This window comes from Eptesicus fuscus, chromosome 12 (assembly GCF_027574615.1).
Source record: "Eptesicus fuscus isolate TK198812 chromosome 12, DD_ASM_mEF_20220401, whole genome shotgun sequence".
Classification (NCBI taxonomy): domain Eukaryota; kingdom Metazoa; phylum Chordata; class Mammalia; order Chiroptera; family Vespertilionidae; genus Eptesicus; species Eptesicus fuscus.
Window position 1 is genome coordinate 29,171,349 of NC_072484.1, and position 18,585 is coordinate 29,189,933.

General features: G+C 39.1%; 1 protein-coding gene across 3 annotated transcripts in view; it reads right to left on the reverse strand.

Annotated features, from left to right (window-relative positions):
* Positions 1 to 18,585, reverse strand: part of ATRN (attractin) — a 167,202-nt gene that overhangs the window by 97,860 nt on the left and 50,757 nt on the right. For all 3 annotated transcript variants that reach the window (XM_028144728.2, XM_054724370.1, XM_008141034.3), the window contains exons 6-11: positions 17,678 to 17,846; positions 10,204 to 10,294; positions 8,844 to 9,087; positions 7,924 to 8,107; positions 6,103 to 6,257; positions 2,699 to 2,783 (exon numbers count right to left, since the gene is read on the reverse strand). In XM_028144728.2, coding sequence (XP_028000529.2) covers positions 2,699 to 2,783; positions 6,103 to 6,257; positions 7,924 to 8,107; positions 8,844 to 9,087; positions 10,204 to 10,294; positions 17,678 to 17,846 — 928 coding nt within the window. The remainder of the gene's footprint in view (positions 1 to 2,698; positions 2,784 to 6,102; positions 6,258 to 7,923; positions 8,108 to 8,843; positions 9,088 to 10,203; positions 10,295 to 17,677; positions 17,847 to 18,585) is intronic.

An 18,585-nucleotide genomic window follows, 5' to 3' on the forward strand; every position in this document is an offset into this window, starting at 1 on the left:
GTAGAAAGCTCAGCTGCACCTCTCAGCTGCTTCAACTGGATGAGGAAACTCCCATAGGCTAAAGCAGCTCAATTTATCTCTTTGAACTCTATTCATCTCTTATTATCTTTTTACTAGAGGCCCGGTGCACGAAATTCATGCATGGGGGAGAGGGGGTACCTCAGCCCAGCCTGTACCCTCTCTAATCTGGGACCCCTCTGGGGATGTCCTACAGGGATCGGACCTAAACCGGCAGTGGAACATCCCTCTCACAATCTGGGACTGCTGGCTCCCAACCACTTGCCTGCCTGCCAGCCTGATCACACCCTAACCACTCCCCTGCCAACCTGATCAATGCCTAACTGCTCCCCTGCTGGCCCGATTGCCCCCAACTGCCCTCCCCTGCTGGCCTGGTCCCCCACAACTGCCCTCCCCTGCCAGCCTGGTCGCCCCCAACTGCCCTCCCCTGCCAGCCTGGTTGCCCCCAACTGCCCTCCCCTGCCGGCCTGGCCGCCCCTAACTGCCCTCCCCTGCCGGCCTGGCCGCCCCTAACTGCTCTCCCCTGCAGGCATGGTTGCCCCTAACTGCCCTCCCCTGCAGGCCTGGTCGCCCCCAACTGCCCTCCCCTGCCTGCCATCTTTGACCACATGGGGACGACCATCTTGTGCGAGGGTGTGAGGGTCAATTTGTATATTACCTCTTTATTATATAGGATTTTTAAATATTTTTATTGATTTCAGAAAGGAAGGAAGAGGGAGAGATAGAAATATCAATGCTAAGAGAGAATCACTGATCGGTTGCCTCCTGCATGCCCCACACTGGAGATCGAGCCCACAATCCAGACATGTGCTCTGACTGGGAATAGAACCCTGACTTCCTGGTTCCTAGGTTGATGCTCAACCACTGAACCATGCTGGCCAGACGACTCATCGCTTATTTTCTGCTCAGTATTTCTTCATTATCTTGTTAAATCCTTACTGTATACTTTTCAGTTGTCTTTTAATGGGAGACTTCACAGGCAGATGCCAGAAGTGAAAGTCCTCCTTCAGTCCAGTGTCAAGATTTTCAGCCTTTTAAGTCAAGCCCAATTCACCTTTGGAAACATGATGATGTAAGTATCTGGTGGTTTGGAATGCTATGTTTGAACAAAGCTGCAAGCAGCTCAGAAGGTAATGGAGAAGGCCCTAGCTATCTATTTTTTAACAGATCCATCAGCAAAGAGTATAATTCTTACTAGCTTAAATTGTTTAAGCAAAACCACTGGCTGATTACTAAACAACAATGACCTAGGAAGTCAGGTTGAAAAATAAAAACAAGAGAAAACAACTAGAAAAATCAGCAGACTCCACAGAATTAGTCTAGGCAAGCCACTAAACAAACAATAGTTGGTGGTGATGGTGGGGGAATCAGAATCCATATTTGCTACAATATATTACCAAAAATGTTTAGTTTTCAACAAAATATTACAAGCTATGCAAACACACAAAAATGTGACCCATACAGAGGAAAGAAAACAATCAATCAAAACTATCTCGTCCGAACTGATTTGGCTCAATAGATAGAGTGTAGGTCTGTGGATTGAAGGGCCCTGGGTTCTATTCCAGTCAAGGGCACATGCCCGGGTTGCAGGCTCGATCCTCAATAGGGGTGTGCAGGAGGCAGCTGATCAATGATTCTCTCTCAGCAGTGATGTTTCTATCTCTCTCTCCCTCTCCCTTCCTCTCTGAAATCAATAAAAATATATTTAAAAATGGGTGAAAACTTGCACAAATTTTAATAAAATGACTAATCTATACACCCATAAAGCTCAAACAACTCCAAGATGGACACAAAAAAGATCCACACTTAAACACATTATAACCAAGATGCCTTCTTTTTTTTTTTTTTTGAGAGAAAGAGAAACATCGATTGGTTGTGTTCTGTATGCACGTGGGGATTGAACCCACAACCTAGGTATGTGTCCTGACCAGGAATGGAACCCACGATCTTTTGGTATATGGGACGATATTCGAATCCACTGAGCCACACCAGCCAGAGCATGGCCTAAAATTGTAAAAGGTGAAGTAAACAACAGTAATAACAGCAGAAACAAAATGAGAAAAATTAACACGACTAGGCTGTTTAACAAATAAAAAATCTTTAAAGTACAGTGTAAGGAACAGTGGAAAGGCCACTCTGAATTGGCCTTATATTACAGAGCCTTCTCCAGGGCAGGCTGATAAAGAGCGCTATTAGTTTGGGCCAGGCATTTTGACCAATGCAATGCAGACTTCACATTATTAGGGACTATAAACCTGTTCTATATGAATCTCCCCATCTCTGTTCCCCTACCTTATTCTCCCCTATCTGATGTGCCCTCTCTCTTTTTCTCAAATCTCCTTACCATTCAGACCTAAGTTCCATGAACAGTAGCAAATGACAGAGAGCATAAGACAGTCATTGTACATAACTTTTGTGGTCCCATGCATTCAAACAACATCAAACATAGCATACTCCTGCATGCTAACAAAAAAAACCCATGGCATTAAAAGAAATGCAAATGTACATCAAATATTTTAAATATAAATCAGGAAATTCATGCCTACATAATTCTGTGAAAAACGAACAAGGTGGGAAAATGTTGAGAATAATATGCAAACCCAATTCCATTTCTTCATATTTTACTTCATTTTCATTTTAAACCCAAGAGAAAAGGAACAAGCACTTCTTTTCCAATTACCTGTTGTGTAGGACTGCTGAGTGGCCAAATCTGTTGACATCATGGTGCAGATCAGGTCTGGGAAGCACTGACCAGCGGTCACAAGCTAGGAGCAAGAAAAACACATTTCAAATGAGACTGCCATTCATCATCAGTAGGAAGTGGCATTTTCTTTGGGAAGAAGACTACACAAATGCAATCACATAAAATGTTTCTCTTGCTTTTTCTGAGTCACACCTTCATTTCTGAGGTAAAATGCAACAGCAGCAGAACAGCAAGGTAAGGAAGAAAGGCAGGACCACATGGCAATTCTAATTAGCGAATCCAACATCCCTGACACCCACACCACTCACTCTGTTGCCTATCAATTTCACGCACTAGAATGTTTTTTAACTTAAGCAAATTTTCCAGACCTTATGTAAGTAAAACATATGGGTTCCATAATTATTTTTCATTCTATATTGACTTGCCCAAATGGTAGCTAAAATAGGAAAACACAGGCGGAAAATTAAAACTTAAAAAAAAAAATTCAAACTTCCTTTAAATTTTTAAAAGTCCTTTTGTAGAGCCCTGGCTGGTGTGGCTCAATAGGTTGGCACATTGTCCTGTCCACTGAAAGGTGGTGGGTTCAATTCCTGGTCAGGGCACATACCTGGGTTGCGGATTCAATGATCCCCGGTCAGGGCAGGTACAGGAGGTAACCAATCAATGTTTCACTCTCACATCGATTATTTCTCTCTCTCTCCCTTCCTCTCTCTAAAATCAATAAAAAGCATGTCATCAGGTGAGAAAAATAAAATGAAATAAAAGTCCTTCCCTAGATCTCTTAGCTCTACTAATTTTCCTTTGTTCTGATCCATGCTATCAATTTCTCTTACTGGTAAACCACAACAAACTCACACACACTGTCTGCTTCTGAAATAAGCAAAGGTTCTTCTACTCAATCCAGACATTAATTCAACCTTGACAACAACAGCTTTCATTTCCTTCTCCTACCAGCCCAGACTCTGTGGTCTTCCTCACATGGAGAACAGAGGCTTCCTGCCCACCCACCTTGCTTCCTTCCCTAAAACCACAGTGTGGCAAAGACCCTTTCTTCTTAGAGCAATAGCTTTCATCACAGCATTTAAATATGCCCAAACCCTGACCAGTGTGGCTCAATTGGTTGATTGGTGTCACGTGTACTCAGGGGCTATAGGTTCAATTCCTGGTCAGGGCATGTGGGAGGCAGCCAGTAGATGTTGCCCACTCACATCAATGTTTCTCTCTGTCACCCTTTCGCTTCTTCTCTCTCCAAAATCAATAATAAAAAGATATTTTTTAAAATTAAAAATAAATAAAGATGCCCAAGAAGGTACTCAACTCTCCCCTCCTTCCTCTCACAGATAAACTTTTTAAAATTAAAATAGTCAATATTCACCGTGTAGATCTCAACTTATGTTATTTTTTAGTCTCCTGCAATCTGAATTACGCACCCATGTCTAAAGAATCTATCTATGTATATAAAAGCCTAAGCAACCAAGCAACTGAATGACCGAACAACTAGTCAACCAGTCGCTATAATGCGCACTGACTACCAGGGAGCAGATGCTCAACGCAGGAGCTGCCCCCTGGTGGTCAGTGTGCTCCCACAGCAGGAGCGCCACTCAGCTGACCGATGGGTGCCAGACTCAGGGCTCATGGCTGGCTGCCACAGCCCGGAGACCACAGCGAAGTGGTAGCGAGCCTACTGAGCAGCGGCAGCAGGCCCAGTGGAGCTGGGATGAGCAGGAGCAGCAGGCAGGAGCAGCAGGTGGCGTTGGACTGCCGGTTTCAGCCCAGTCCCCGCAGGCTACGCTGAGGGACCCCACCGATGCATGAATCCATGCACCAGGCCTCTAGTAATAAATAACCTCTGTTGCTAAATCTGAAAGACTCTCCAGGACTTATTTTAATCCTTTTGCAGCCACTGTTAACAGCTCCCTCGTAGGATGCCAATTTTGCCTCACTTTCCTCCTACTCCTCCTACATGCTTTCATAGTCTGCATGCTGTTTCTGACTTCTTTATCCATCTATCTGTCCTCTGGCTCTTTGCTCATCCCTGATGACATATGTCCCCTACAGAATTTTATCCTGGAGCTTCCCACTGATCTTGAAACACCAAGAGCTTCCCACTGCTCCATCCCATAGTCATCTCCAGCTGAACATTCTCCCAAATTCATCTTACTCACCTTGTCCCAGACCCCGTCCGGTACTTCTATTTCCAGCCTTGGTAAAAAGCACCATCTCACACTAGATACCTGGGAATCAAAATGCTTTCATCTCTCTCAAATTACACCCCAGGTAATCCTCAAGTTCACAGGAGTTCTCAAAACCATCTATCTCTTTAACCTCATTGCCACTTCCGCAGCCTTAGTTCAAACCCTCCTCAAGACTTCAGCCTTAAAACTTCCATCGTGCCCCTTCCCAACTACTCATCACATGCCACAAAGAGATCTTCCTAAAACACAAATACGATTCTGTCACCTCCTCTGTAAGATTCTTCAAAAAGCCTAAACTCCTCATCATGACATCACAGGTTTTTCAGGATCTAACCAGTCTGATAGCTGCTTGGGTCTCTAGTTCAGCTGAAGCCATTCCTCTCCTATGTGCAGCTATAATACAGCCAAAACTATTTACAGGCCTCAAGTATGGCATGGTCCCTTTTTGCCTCCACCTGAGAAGTCCACCTAACTTCACTTAGCTGACTTTCCAGTGTTCCTCAGGACCCAGCCTAAAGGGCCCCTTCTCAAAAAGGCTTTCCCCAACTATAACCCTTTTCCCTATATGTTAGGAATGTTCATAGGTGTTCTCATACATTCATCTTAGAGCAAGTAACACTATGAATTGCAATTATATTGTATACTCGGTTCCCTACCTCCCACCCTATGAGGCCAAGGGCAATGTAGAAGCTCAGTAGCTGGCACAGAAATGAACATCCAATGATAATATTTATACAAAAGAATAGCTAGCATTTGTTCTGCATGAATAAATACTGCCCTCTTCTGGAAAAATGTATTACCACACTAGAATTTTTAAAAGAATGTGAAATTGGTATCTAGGGAACCAACTTAACACAATGCTGGTGGTCAACAACTACATGACACTACATCTGTAGCACAGGAGAGCCCAGTTATCCCAACTCATCCTCAAAAATTAACATTCAACTTACGTTCAACTAATTAAAGGAGTGACTTCAAAAAAATTTAATACAGAAGTCATGTTTTTTTAATAAATGTAACATTAGTCAAATTAACATAAAAATACCTTTTATGGCCTCTTTTAAATGGCCTGACCTTTTTATTTTTTTTTTTTTGGCCTGACCATTTTTAACTATTTCCATTTCCTTTAAAATGTTACTTATAGACAAAAAAGACTCTTGAAAATAGTGTTTTGGGGAAACTTACCAATGTCATAAGCCATGAAATCTGAAGAAAAGCATTTGGCGCCATGGCTCATGGATGTGTCATTGTGTGTATTTCCTCCAAACACCAGCATGGTTCCACTCACTATCACAGCTGTGTGCAAGTAACGGAAAAATTGGCTGTCCTTAAGAATGGTCCTTTTGAGATTTAAAAATAATAAATACAAGTTTAGTTTTTTACAATACTTATCACCTATTCACTAATGCAAACATAACCTTGTTTGTTACTTTTTTGTTAATCCTCACCCAAAGATATTTTTGCCATTGATTTTGAGAGACAGTGAAAAGGAAGTGGAGGGAGGGAGGGAGAGAGAGAGAGAGAGAGAGAGAGAGAGAAACACATGGACTGGTTATGCCAGGGTATTGAACCTACAACCCAGGCATATACACTTTGGTCCGAAGGCTGACACTCTAGCCACTGAGCCAAACTAGTCAGGGCAACATAATAACTTTCTTTTTTAAAATATATTTTTATTGATTTCAGAGAGGAAGGGAGAGGGAGTAAAACATCAATGATGAGAACCATTGATTGGCTGCCTTCTGCACACCCCCTACTGGGGATCGAGGACCCTGCAACCCAGGCATGTGCCCTTGACAGGAATCAAACCCGGACCCTTCAACTGAAGCTCTATCCACCGAGCAGAACCGGCTAGGGCACATAACCATTTTCTTAAGTTCACATCCAAATGTTTAAATACTTCTGGATTTTTCCATACATATAACTTTCTTAATAATAAGTAAACATGTAAAGTCTTAAAGACTTATGAGAATTTTGACAAACTATATTAAGAGCCTTAAAAATTGATGACCTTATCATTGTAGTTTCTGGATAGGAATCATATGAAAAACAGACAGAAGCTTATGCACAATGCTTTATCAGTAAAACAAAAGCTAGAAACCAAAATTTCCAACTGTACAGGCTCAGTACACCTACACAATGGAGTATTACACAGCCATTGAAAGTGACAGAATATAAAACTGTATCCACAGTATGGTCTCAAGTATGTAGGGAAATACAAAAAGAAGAGAAACTTGCTTTTTAATTATATTATTTCATATCTCAAGTTTGCTTTACATTTATTAAAATTAGCATACTTTATAAAGACCAATATATAGTTTAGAGTGAGGAGAGATTTAATCTTTTAGGTACTGAGACAATCTCTGTTTGGTGTTTTCATGGAATGATGCCAATAACTGACCCCAGTGATGACACCTTAGTCATCAAGGAAAGGTAAAATGAAAAAAAGGAAAAAGAAAAAAGAGAAGGAAAATGGATATATTCTACTTAACTACAACACTGTGCATAAACTCAAAATAATTTATCTTTAGGATTCTAAAGAGCTAAAATTTTACAGTGGTACTGAGTGTCTGAAAATCAAAAACCATTAAAAAAATACCAAGCATTTTCTTGATCAACCTACTATAAGATTATAGAATAATGCAACAAAATAAATACTAGATACTTTATTACCTTCTGATTTCCCAATTTCTTTGTAACACCTGCTAGGCCTAAAGAAAAAAACATAGTACATTGCCCTAGCTGGTTTGGCTCAGTGGATAGAGCGTTGGCCTGTGGACTGAAGGGTCCTGAGTTCTATTCCAGTCAAGGGCACATGCCTGGGTTGCGGGTTCGATCCCCAGTAGGGGGCGAGCAGGGGGCAGCCGATCAATGATTCTCTCTCTTCATTGATGTTTCTCTCTCTCTCTCCTTCTCCCTTCCTCTCTGAAATAAAAATATATTTAAAAAAAATATATAGCACATTTTCCCACACCTTAAAATGAAAGCTCAAGAAAAAGCACCTACCACATCTTGGTGTCCACATCGTATCTGTAGAGATCATCTGCGAGCCGGTATTTATTGGCGCTGAAAGCCTTGTAGCCTCCATGAACATAGATTGCTCTAGTCCTGTGGTCATAGACACTGCTATGGCCATAACCCCCTTGGACAAGGGCACCCTGGGTTTGTAATATACTCCACATATTCGTATCTGAAAATGGAAAACAGTTAAAGGCAAATGTTGCAGGCTCCTCTTCTCTAATACTTAAAACTACCAAATAGCTTAGGATAAGAGAAGAGATTCTGGGAGACTTGATACATATAACTTTTTTATCATTTTATTTTTAAAGGAAGGTCACCTAAAACTAATAAAGTCAAGTGCCAAACTTCAATTTGTTAAATGTTTTAATGTTCTAATACAACATATTGGAAAAGAATTACATTAAATTTAAGAGTCAGAGTCCCCTCAATTGAACACTTAATTCCCCATGTCAATACACAGATATACTTTATGGGTCTGCTTTCTCAAAATATAAATTATATCTGGTACTCCTATTCCATAACAGCAGATAAAATTTAACCAAAGGAAAGGTTTTATAATAAGAGGAAATAACGCTCCCCTAAACCAATCTCTAAAGAGCTAAACAAATGTGTGTGTTTTTTTCAGAATGCGTTGTTTTGAATCATTTTTATTAATTTATTTTATTTTCAGTTCCTAAAGTAGTTAGTGCCATCTTTGACTCTGTGCCAAATTGACAGTAACAAATATACTGCATACTACATAGCAGCACCATAATCTGAATTTCACTAGTAATACATCAATGTTAACTGCATTTCAAGATAAAGTACTAGGCCAAGGTTAGGTTGAATTGTAAAAAAGCCATAATAATTAGGGTAAAGTTTTAAATTTCACATTCAAAAAAATATCACTGGAAAAATATACCTACCCAAGTCATATTCCTGTACACTGCTTATGTACCCATAGAGAGGGCAGTGACCAAAGAAGACCAGCATGACCACTTGGCCCGTTTTCAACGTGATGATGTGTGCTGAGTGCCCAACAACTGCATACTGCTCCTTTGCGTCCGGAGTCAACAACACCCATGATTCATTATGAATATGAAACACTCTCAACTCATTGGTCACATTCCCTGTTGAATCAATTTTACCTCCGTACATATAAATTTTATCCTGGGGGAAAAATGTGAACAAAACTCTAAAAACATCGAAAGGATTAAATCTGAGAACAGAAAAAGAGCAGTTCAAAATCTCAATATTATTCTTAGCTTAAAAAGTGTTAGTGAAATGCAGCTTTCAGTGAATGTCTAGGAAAAAGATGGCAAAAGAAACAAAATAAAATAAGTTGTATTCTACATCTCTAATTTGCCACTTTTCTTGGACTTCCTCATGCAAAACCTTTACTACAGTGATAAAATGATTAGAAAAATAAAGTTGAAAAGTTCCTTCATCTACCATAAACCACAAAAACAAGGAAATGAAAATGATTACTTAGTTATATTGCAATGTGGCTATTTTTGGCTAACCTTGCTAATATAAGAAACATAAACACTAATCAACACTATATTATATTAATTTTTAACCATCTAGTACCACAATCATAATATCCTAGTACAATATGAATTCATTAAAATTTCTCGTGTTAAATTTCTTTAACTTCCACTTGTACATTAGACAATTATAAACCCCTCCAGCCCTAGCCAGTTTGGCTCAGTGGATAGAGCTTCGGCCTGTGGACTGAAGAGTCCCGGGTTCAATTCCAGGCAAGGGCACATGCCCGGGATGCAGGCTCGATCCCCAATAGGGGGCATGCAGGAGGCAGCCGATCAACGATTCTCTCTCATCACTGATGTTCCTATCTCTCTCTCCCTCTCCCTCTCCCTTCCTCTCAGAAATATATATATATATTTCTAAATATTAAGTTTTCCCTAAATTAAAAAAAGACACCGAAGTCAAAATCACAGAGACAAAAAAGCAGAATAGTACTTATCAGGGGCTAAGGGAGGAAGAAATGAGGACTTAAGTGTTTAATGGGCATAAGTTGCAGTTTTCTTAGATGAAGTTACAGAGATGGATGGAGGTGATGGTTGCACAACATTATGAATGTATTTAATACCACTGAAATTTATACTTAAAAATGGCAAATATGGTAACTTTTATGTGATATGTATTTTACTACAACCAAAAGGTTAGGGGGGAAAAACATTAAATAGCTTTTCAACCACATAATATGAAAAAGTCACTCTGGAAGAGTTGAGTTTCTAGCTCAGTAGAGTGGAGACATTTTACCTTGTATAATGCTAAAGAATGGCCATATCTAATAACCACATTGTTCACAGAACGGTTCAGCGCAAGCCACTCCCTAGAAGCAAGGTCATACCTACAAAACAAACAGATCATATTTTCACCCAAATGACAGAACAGAATATCTTGTATTCTTTTATTTGTGATAGAATCTAGCTTGGAGATGCTCATTACATCTGACATGCATATGGATAGGCACCTGGGTGAACAAACCTCATATCTGAGCCTACTATGCATATGAGAACTCAGGAAGGAGGGCTGGGTTGTACAGCCCTGGGACAAGAATGAAAGAAATCTAATGGAAGTTTCTAATGATTCCTGAAAACCTCTTCTACACACAGTTTAAATAACCTGAAGATAGCATTATACCAGTGGTTCTCAACCTTTCTAATGCCGCAACCCTTTAATACAGTTCCTCATGTTGTGGTGACCCCCAACCATAAAATTATTTTTGTTGCTACTTCATAACTGTAATTTTGCTACTGTTATGAGTCGTAATGTAAATATCTGTGTTTTCCGATGGTCTTAGGCGACCCTGCTAGCGGTTCTCAACCTGTGGGTTGCGACATGAGGAACTGTATTAAAGGGTCGCAGCATTAGAAGGTTGAGAACCACTGCATTATACTCAAGGGACTTAAACTTTTATTACCATAACCTGCCTTTTATTTAATCATGTGAAATTAAAGATAGGTACTCAAAGGGGAATGATATATATATCTATAACCCTAAGCAACCGGTCGACAGTTTGGCCGATTGCTTTGACGTGCACTGACCACCAGGGGGCAGACTCAATGCAGGAGCTGCCCCCTGGTGGTCAGTGTGCTCCCACAGCGGGAGCGCCACTCAGCTGACCAGCGGGCCAACAGGCCCTAGATGCACTACTACACCCACCCCTCAAGGGATGTCGGACTGCCGGTTTTGACCCAATCCCCGCAGGCCTGGGTCCTGAATTGCGAGAGGGCACAGGCCAGGCTGAGGGACCCCACCACTGCACAAATCTATGCATCAGGCCTCTAGTAATTAAATAAAAGAAAATTCCTAACTCTCCCTTTTCTTTACCTAATTGATTTTTTAAATTCATATTTTAAGAAAGCTATATCATTATAGTATTTCAATTATAGTATGAATACATTTGATAGCAAAAAAATGCCAAAAAGATAAATCATCTATACTCTTGCTTTGCAGCTTAATCACATTCAATATCTTAGAATAGTCACTTTTAGTTTGTCTTCGAGAAAAATATCACTCTACTGGTTTTTACTAAAATCATAATATTCATTATGAAGAATGTAACCTATGACCCTGGCTGGGTTGCTCAGTTGGTTAAAGCATCGTCCCAATATGCCAAGGCTGATGGTTCGATCCCCAGTCAAAAATCTTCCTTCCTCCCTCCCTCCCTCGCTTCCTTCCTTTCTTCCTTTCTTTCCTTCCTTCATTCTCTCTCTCCCTCCATTCCTCCCTCCCTCAATCCCTCCCTTCCTCTCTCTCTAAAATCAAAAATAAAAACTTGAAAAAAATGTGACAAATGCAAAAATATAAAGTTAAAACCTTAAAAAATGATCCCACATTTAATCACCTAAAAATGAATATCATTAACATTAAGTAAACTTCATTCCAAACATTTTTCTATGCATATATACAGATAGAAGAATCGAGTAACAATATATATTTATAGAAAGGAGATCATGCTATGGATGATATGTTTAATAAATACTATTTTAATTTTTATATAATTTAATAGAAAAAAATCAAAGGGAAACAAATGCTACTGTTACACTTTAAAAGTTTATTTTCTGTAAGTTTCCCTAAATAATCTAAGTTTTTAAAATTATACAAATCATTACTATATGTAAACAATTACCCTTTGAGAAAGCATGGAGGGACCTGGAGAGTTTTATGCTAAGTGAAATAAGCCAGAGGAAGACAAGTATCACATGATCTCACTTATACAGTATGTGGACTCTAATGAACAAAAAAAACCTGACGAACAAAATAGAACCAGAGACACTGAAGCATGCAACAAACTAATGTATTTCAGAAGGAAGTGGGTAGTGGATAGACATTAACCAAATAACTTATATGCATATATGCACATAACCCATGAACACAGACAATAGTGTAGTGAAAGTCTGGGGAGGGTCGGGGGTAGGGTAGAGGGAAGAAATAAATGGGAGGAAAAAAGGGACATCTGAAATACTTTCAACAATAAAGATAAATTTTTAAAAAGAAAGTTTTATCACAAAATAATAACAAAAAAGGAAACAAATATCCATCAATAGAAAATAGATTAATAAATTATAGTATATCTATGTAATAGAATAATTATACAGAATCAAAAATAAATATACTCAAGCAACCTAACACTGTTGAGAGTTATCAACATAACTCTCAAAACAATGTAAAGCTAAAAAGGCAAACTACAGAATACTATTTCTATAAAGCCTAAAAACAGAAACTTTATTAATTCTAAAATATGTTTATATATAAAGTATAAAAATATGTATGTTAACAAATGACACCACAAAATCAAGGTATTAATTGTCTCTGGGATTTTGGAGGGGTATGCAGGGGTCTTTAACTATATTGTCAATGTTTTACTTCCTAACCTGGGTGGTAAATGCATTAATATTCATTATTTTCCTCTAAACCTTTCCTTTTGTCTTAAGTATTATATACATGATCTGGAACAAATCTAACAAAATGGTGACAGTTATTAAATATGAAAAGTACATAAATTAATACCACCTAAAATTTTATGTATTGCTTGAATGTTTTATAATTTTTAAGTACATGAAAAATTTAGAGGTTGAATTCACTTTAGTTTTTAAGTCAAATACAATATAATTTTGGACAAGATCCACTCACTCCCTGTTTGGACAGTTGAAAACAGCATTTGCATTTCCTCCCATGTCTTCTCCCAATTTTTGTTATATAATTTTTACATTATCGAGGTTATAACATTCATATTCCATTCTATAACTATAATTCAACAGTTATTTAGTAGTCGGTCTATATTTTAGCTGGATCAATCTCTTTACAGTCCTCTTACCACAGCTTCTCTTTCTTGAGTCTTTAATTTTTTATTGGCTGTATTTCACTGTCAAGTAGCCTTTTTCTAGTTGAGCTCATATGTATTCCTTTCTCTAAATCAGTGAACCTATGACACGCATGTCAGCACTGACACGTGTAGCCATTTCTGATGACACGCAGCCACTGAGGCGGCCACATGCCGAGGATGAAACATTTGCTGCTCCTGAGGATGAAACATTTGCAAAATAATGTTTTTTCCTCAAAGTGACACACTACCCGAGTTATGCTCAGTTTTTTGGCAAAGTTTGACACACCAAGCTCAAAAGGTTGCCCATCACTGCTCTAAATTCTTTCATGTTTAAGAAAAGTATCTGGAAAAACCAAGATGGCGGCATAAGTAAACACCTAAACTGCTGCCTCGCACAACAATTTCAAAACTACAACTAAAAGACAAAACAAACATCATCCAGAACCACAGGAAAGCTGGCTGAGTGGAAATTCTACAACTAGAAGGAAAGAGGAAAGCACACAGAGAATCAGAGGAGCTGCAAAAGGCTGAGGTACGGAGACACGCGCACAGGCAGCTGAGTGCCTGGCTGGCTTTCTCTAGCGGGAAAGAGACAAAAGCTCCTGAATGCGCTGAACCCCAGTTCCGACTGCACTGAACCCCAGTTCCAGGCGAGACCCTGGGGACCCAGGCTCATATGGGGGGAATCTGTACTGTCAGGTGGAAACTCAGGGGAGCCGTGAAAGGCAGAGGTCTGGAGGTGTGCACGTGAGTGCGCAAAGAGAAGACTGACTGCTGAGTGCGCCGCTGGCTTTCTCTAGCAGGAGGGAAACGGAAGCTCCCCACTGCGCTGAACTCCAGTTCTGGGCGAGAATTTGGGAATCCAGATTCTTTGGGGGATAAACTGGACTGTCTGGCAGCAGGCGAAACTTGAGGGCGGCTTACTCTTAGAGGTGCTTGCAGCGATTACCAAGGGACACTGAGACCCAGGGGCCTCATAGGGCAGGGCTGACAGGAAGCCAAGACTGTCTGCTCAGCCCTGAGACTCCGCCCCATCCAAGCTGAGCACAGAGCCTTTTGCAGTTTTGCAAGTCTTGTCTCATAAGGCTGTCTCCAGCACAGAAGTTCTCCCGGCGTAGACACAGCTGATCCTCACAGCCAATTGGCCTGGAGGTCAATTCCTCCCAGTGATACCAACAACAATCAAGACTTAACTACAACAAGTCTGTACACACAGTCCACAAAGAGTGTCCACCTCAGGTAACTGGGGAGGCCGAGCCACTGGGCCATATAGAACACGTACCACACAAAGCTACCCTACCAACTCAGGGAAGCAGAGAAAATGTGGAGACAAAGAAACAGATCACAAACAAAAGAAATGGAGGAAAACAAATGACTGGATATAGAGTTCAAAACCACAGTTATAAGGTTTTTCAAGAATTTCCTAGAAAAGGCCAATAAATTTAGCGAGACCCTCGAGGATATGAAAAAGGACCAACTAGAAATTAAATATACACTGACTGAAATAAAAAATATACAGACACCCAACAGCAGACTAGAGGAATGCAAGAAGCAAGTCAAAGATTTGAAATACAAAGAAGCAAAAAACACTCAACTGGAAAAGCAAAAAGAAAAAAGAATCCAAAAATTTGAAGATAGTTTAAGAAGCCTCTGGGACAACTTCAAGCGTACCAACATCAGAATTATGGGGGTGCCAGAAAAAGAGAGAGAGCAAGATACTGAAAACCTATTTGAAGAAATAATGACTGAAAACTTCCCCCACCTGGTGAAAGAAATAGACTTACAAGTCCAGGAAGCGCACAGAACCCCAAACAAAAGGAATCCAAAGAGGACCACACCAAGACACATCATAATTAAAATGCCAAGAGCAAAAGATAAAGAGAGAATATTAAAAGCAGCAAGAGAAAAATAGTTAGTTACCTACAAGGGAGCACCCATACGACTGTCAGCTGATTTCTCAACAGAAACTATGCAGGCCAGACAGGAGTGGCAAGAAATAGTCAAAGTGATGAATAGCAAGAACCTACAACCAAGATTACTCTACCCAGCAAAGCTATCATTCAGAATTGAAGGTCAGATAAAGAGTTTCACAGATAAGAAAAAGCTAAAGGAGTTCATCAACACCAAACCAGTATTATATGAAATGCTGAAAGGTATTCTTTAAGACAAGGAAGAAGAAGAAAAAGGTAAAGATAAAAATTATGAACAACAAATACATAGCTATCCACAAGTGAATCTAAAAATCAAATGAATTAAAAATCTGATGAACAGAATAAACTGGTGAATATAATAGAATCAGGGGCATAGAAAGGGAGTGGACTGAAAATTCTCGGGGGGGAAGGGGTGTGGGGGGTGCGGGAAGAGACTGGACAAAAATCGTACACCTATGGATGAGGACAGTGGGGGGAGGTAAGGGTAGAATAGGGTAGGAACCGGGTGGAGGGGAGCTATAGGGGGAAAAAGGAGGAACAATTGTAATAATCTGAACAATAAAGATTTACTAAATTAAAAAAAAAGAGTATCTGCTTGCTAGCTTTAGAGTTGAATGACACCTTGGCTGGGTATAATATTCTTAAACCATCCATTCTTTCCTTCAGAAATGTGCAGATACTGCCCCCTTGAATGCTGGTATTAAATGTTGCTATGGAGAAATCAGAAGCAAGTCTGATTTCTCTCCCTTTTATGTGGTTTACTTTTCTGCTTAGAAGCCTGGAGAAGTCTCAATCATTCTCACTGTCTCTCCCTGGCTCTGTTTCCCGCTTCTCACCCTCCCTTTCTTTCACTATGTATTTTATTCTCACTATTTTTTAAAAAACACAGTATTATACTTGAGGTAAAAATAACTCAAAACTATCCAGGAAAATGGTTTTACAGAACTTACTGTATACCGCTGCAAGACTTTTGTGGAGTTCTGACCATACAAGGTGTTTTCTGAGAAGGACTACTATGGCTTCTGTAAACACATTTACTCCTACTATTCAAGAGAGTGGACTCATTGCTGCCCTTTGCTTACTCCTGCACAGATACTGATACATACAAGTCTTGCAGCTGTCAGTGGTTTAGTTTTACCCATCTGTGTAGATCAAGCATGTCAAACTCGCAGGCCCACAATGAATATTTTTGGGGCCCAGCCAATATAATGGTATGTAAGGAACGTTTTAATAAAAATTTTGTAACTTAATTTTTACAATATCCTGTTATACATAACTATTAATCACGAACTACAACATTCGCTAATGACTGATGACTATAATCATGTTGCATTAATTTCCCTTACGAGCCTTACGCGCAGGCACACCATTTCTCCCCACTAATACTGGCAGTGAATATTTTAGCAGCCGATCGCCACTAGTCTTGGACTGACTTGTTTGCTGTGCGCAACAGGAAATATTTCGAGTTCGGAGAACAAGAAATATAGGTTTATTTGCATTACACTTATTAATTTGTGCAGTTATTCAGTGTCTGGTAAGTTAATGTTCAAGAAAAATAGTAATTTTTATTAAAATGTTCTATTATTTTATGTTAATGATTACTCATTTATTTCAGCCCTTTGTATTCACCATGTCTCTATTGAAATAAACCTACGTTTCTATGAAAATTGAAGCTTTTGTCTTTCTGCGGCCCACATAAACTTAAGCCTTGTTTATTTGGCCCATGTTAGCCTTTGAGTTTGACATGCTTGATGTGGTTGCATACCTCTAACCAAGTCTTGTTATCAATGTAACCCATGTATTTTTGTATGTTTCCTAGTTGTTCTGTGTGTTTAATGATACATTTTGGGGGAAATCATAAACTATGCCATATTCCCAGACCCCCTTAAAGAACAGATGATAGTTTTTTACAACCTTCATTAATAGAAAATGCCTAGAAGACACTGCGAGGGCACAAAATCAGCAATGAGTTAAGCGCTGATAAATTTCTCCCAAAAGTCAATCTCCATAGCTAATTCCACCATGACAATATATATTCTCCTTTCAGGATAAGTGGCATGAGACCAGTAAATTGGACCTTGAACTCTGGGAAGTACTACACAGTGGCCTAATTTCCACTGGTAAACTATAAATTCAAACCATTTGATCTATAGATTTGTTGTTAATTAAATGAAGAAATAAAGTAACCCCCTATTTAAAAGAACCTACTATATGTACCTAAAGCAAAGCATGAGATACAGTATTTGGAAAAGATGAATTATTGCTTATTACAATGAATTCTTTGTGGCTTCCAATTTCAAAAACTAAAAATATGTCAAAAAAGTCTGGGATACTACTACCAAAATATTAACAGAGATTTTCCACCAGATAATAGAATTACTGATGATTTCTTTTCCTTTTGTTTATCTCTATTTTATAAATTTTAAAAATGGAAAATTAATTTTTTTGCAAAAGTGTTAAAACAACTTACGCTAGAACCATGCTGTAATCTGAGTGGTTAAACATATATCCTCCAACAACCCACATTGTATGTCCATTGACCACAGCTTTGTGAGAGGCTCTGGGGAGCCCTGGGTTAGAATATTCCTCTTGAGTCCAAAATGACTGGTTAGCTGGTACAGGAATTGAACATCCAGGACCTAATAAAACATAATAAATTAGCTTCACAAAATGCAGCTTTAGAATTACTGCATTTCAAGTTTTAATCTACTAAATGTAACAAATATCTAAAGAATACTCATTCTTGCCCTTTAGTGTCTAGATATCAGACAAATCACTTTAATTTGTGCTTTTCATTTACTCAAAGCTAGAGACCAACAGTAATCTCTCATAAAATTCAAAATCACATACTTGTTAATGATGACCTGACCATATACAGGTTAGGATTTTTTTAGAAATAAAATACTTGCTTCAACAGCCCTCAGAGGAAAGTGGACAAAGGGATTAATAAGGCAAATGGAAAAAAAAAAAAAACTTTAGGGCTAAAATGTAAAGACTAGTCCCAGGAATAATAGTACAAACTTCCCATTTCCTGGAAAATCAAGAAGCTCCATTCTTGGAAGGTTTAGCTTCTGCTGCACCATTTGCACAGTGGTAGGTACTCAAATACTTTAGTTATTTACCTCCTTGATTTCAGCCAAATTGAACAAATAAAGCATTTATAAAAGCACATTTCCTTTCACAATAAAAGTGGTCTGACGAAGGGATAAATATATAAAGAAAATCACTAAATCAGTATCAGCTATAATCATCCATCCTTAAAGAATTTGCTCAAGCTTCTTTAATAATTTTTATCTACATATAAATCCATTAGCTGACTACTTTAGAATTTTACTATATATTGAAAGTTTCTGAGGAGACATTATTATTGTCCCATCT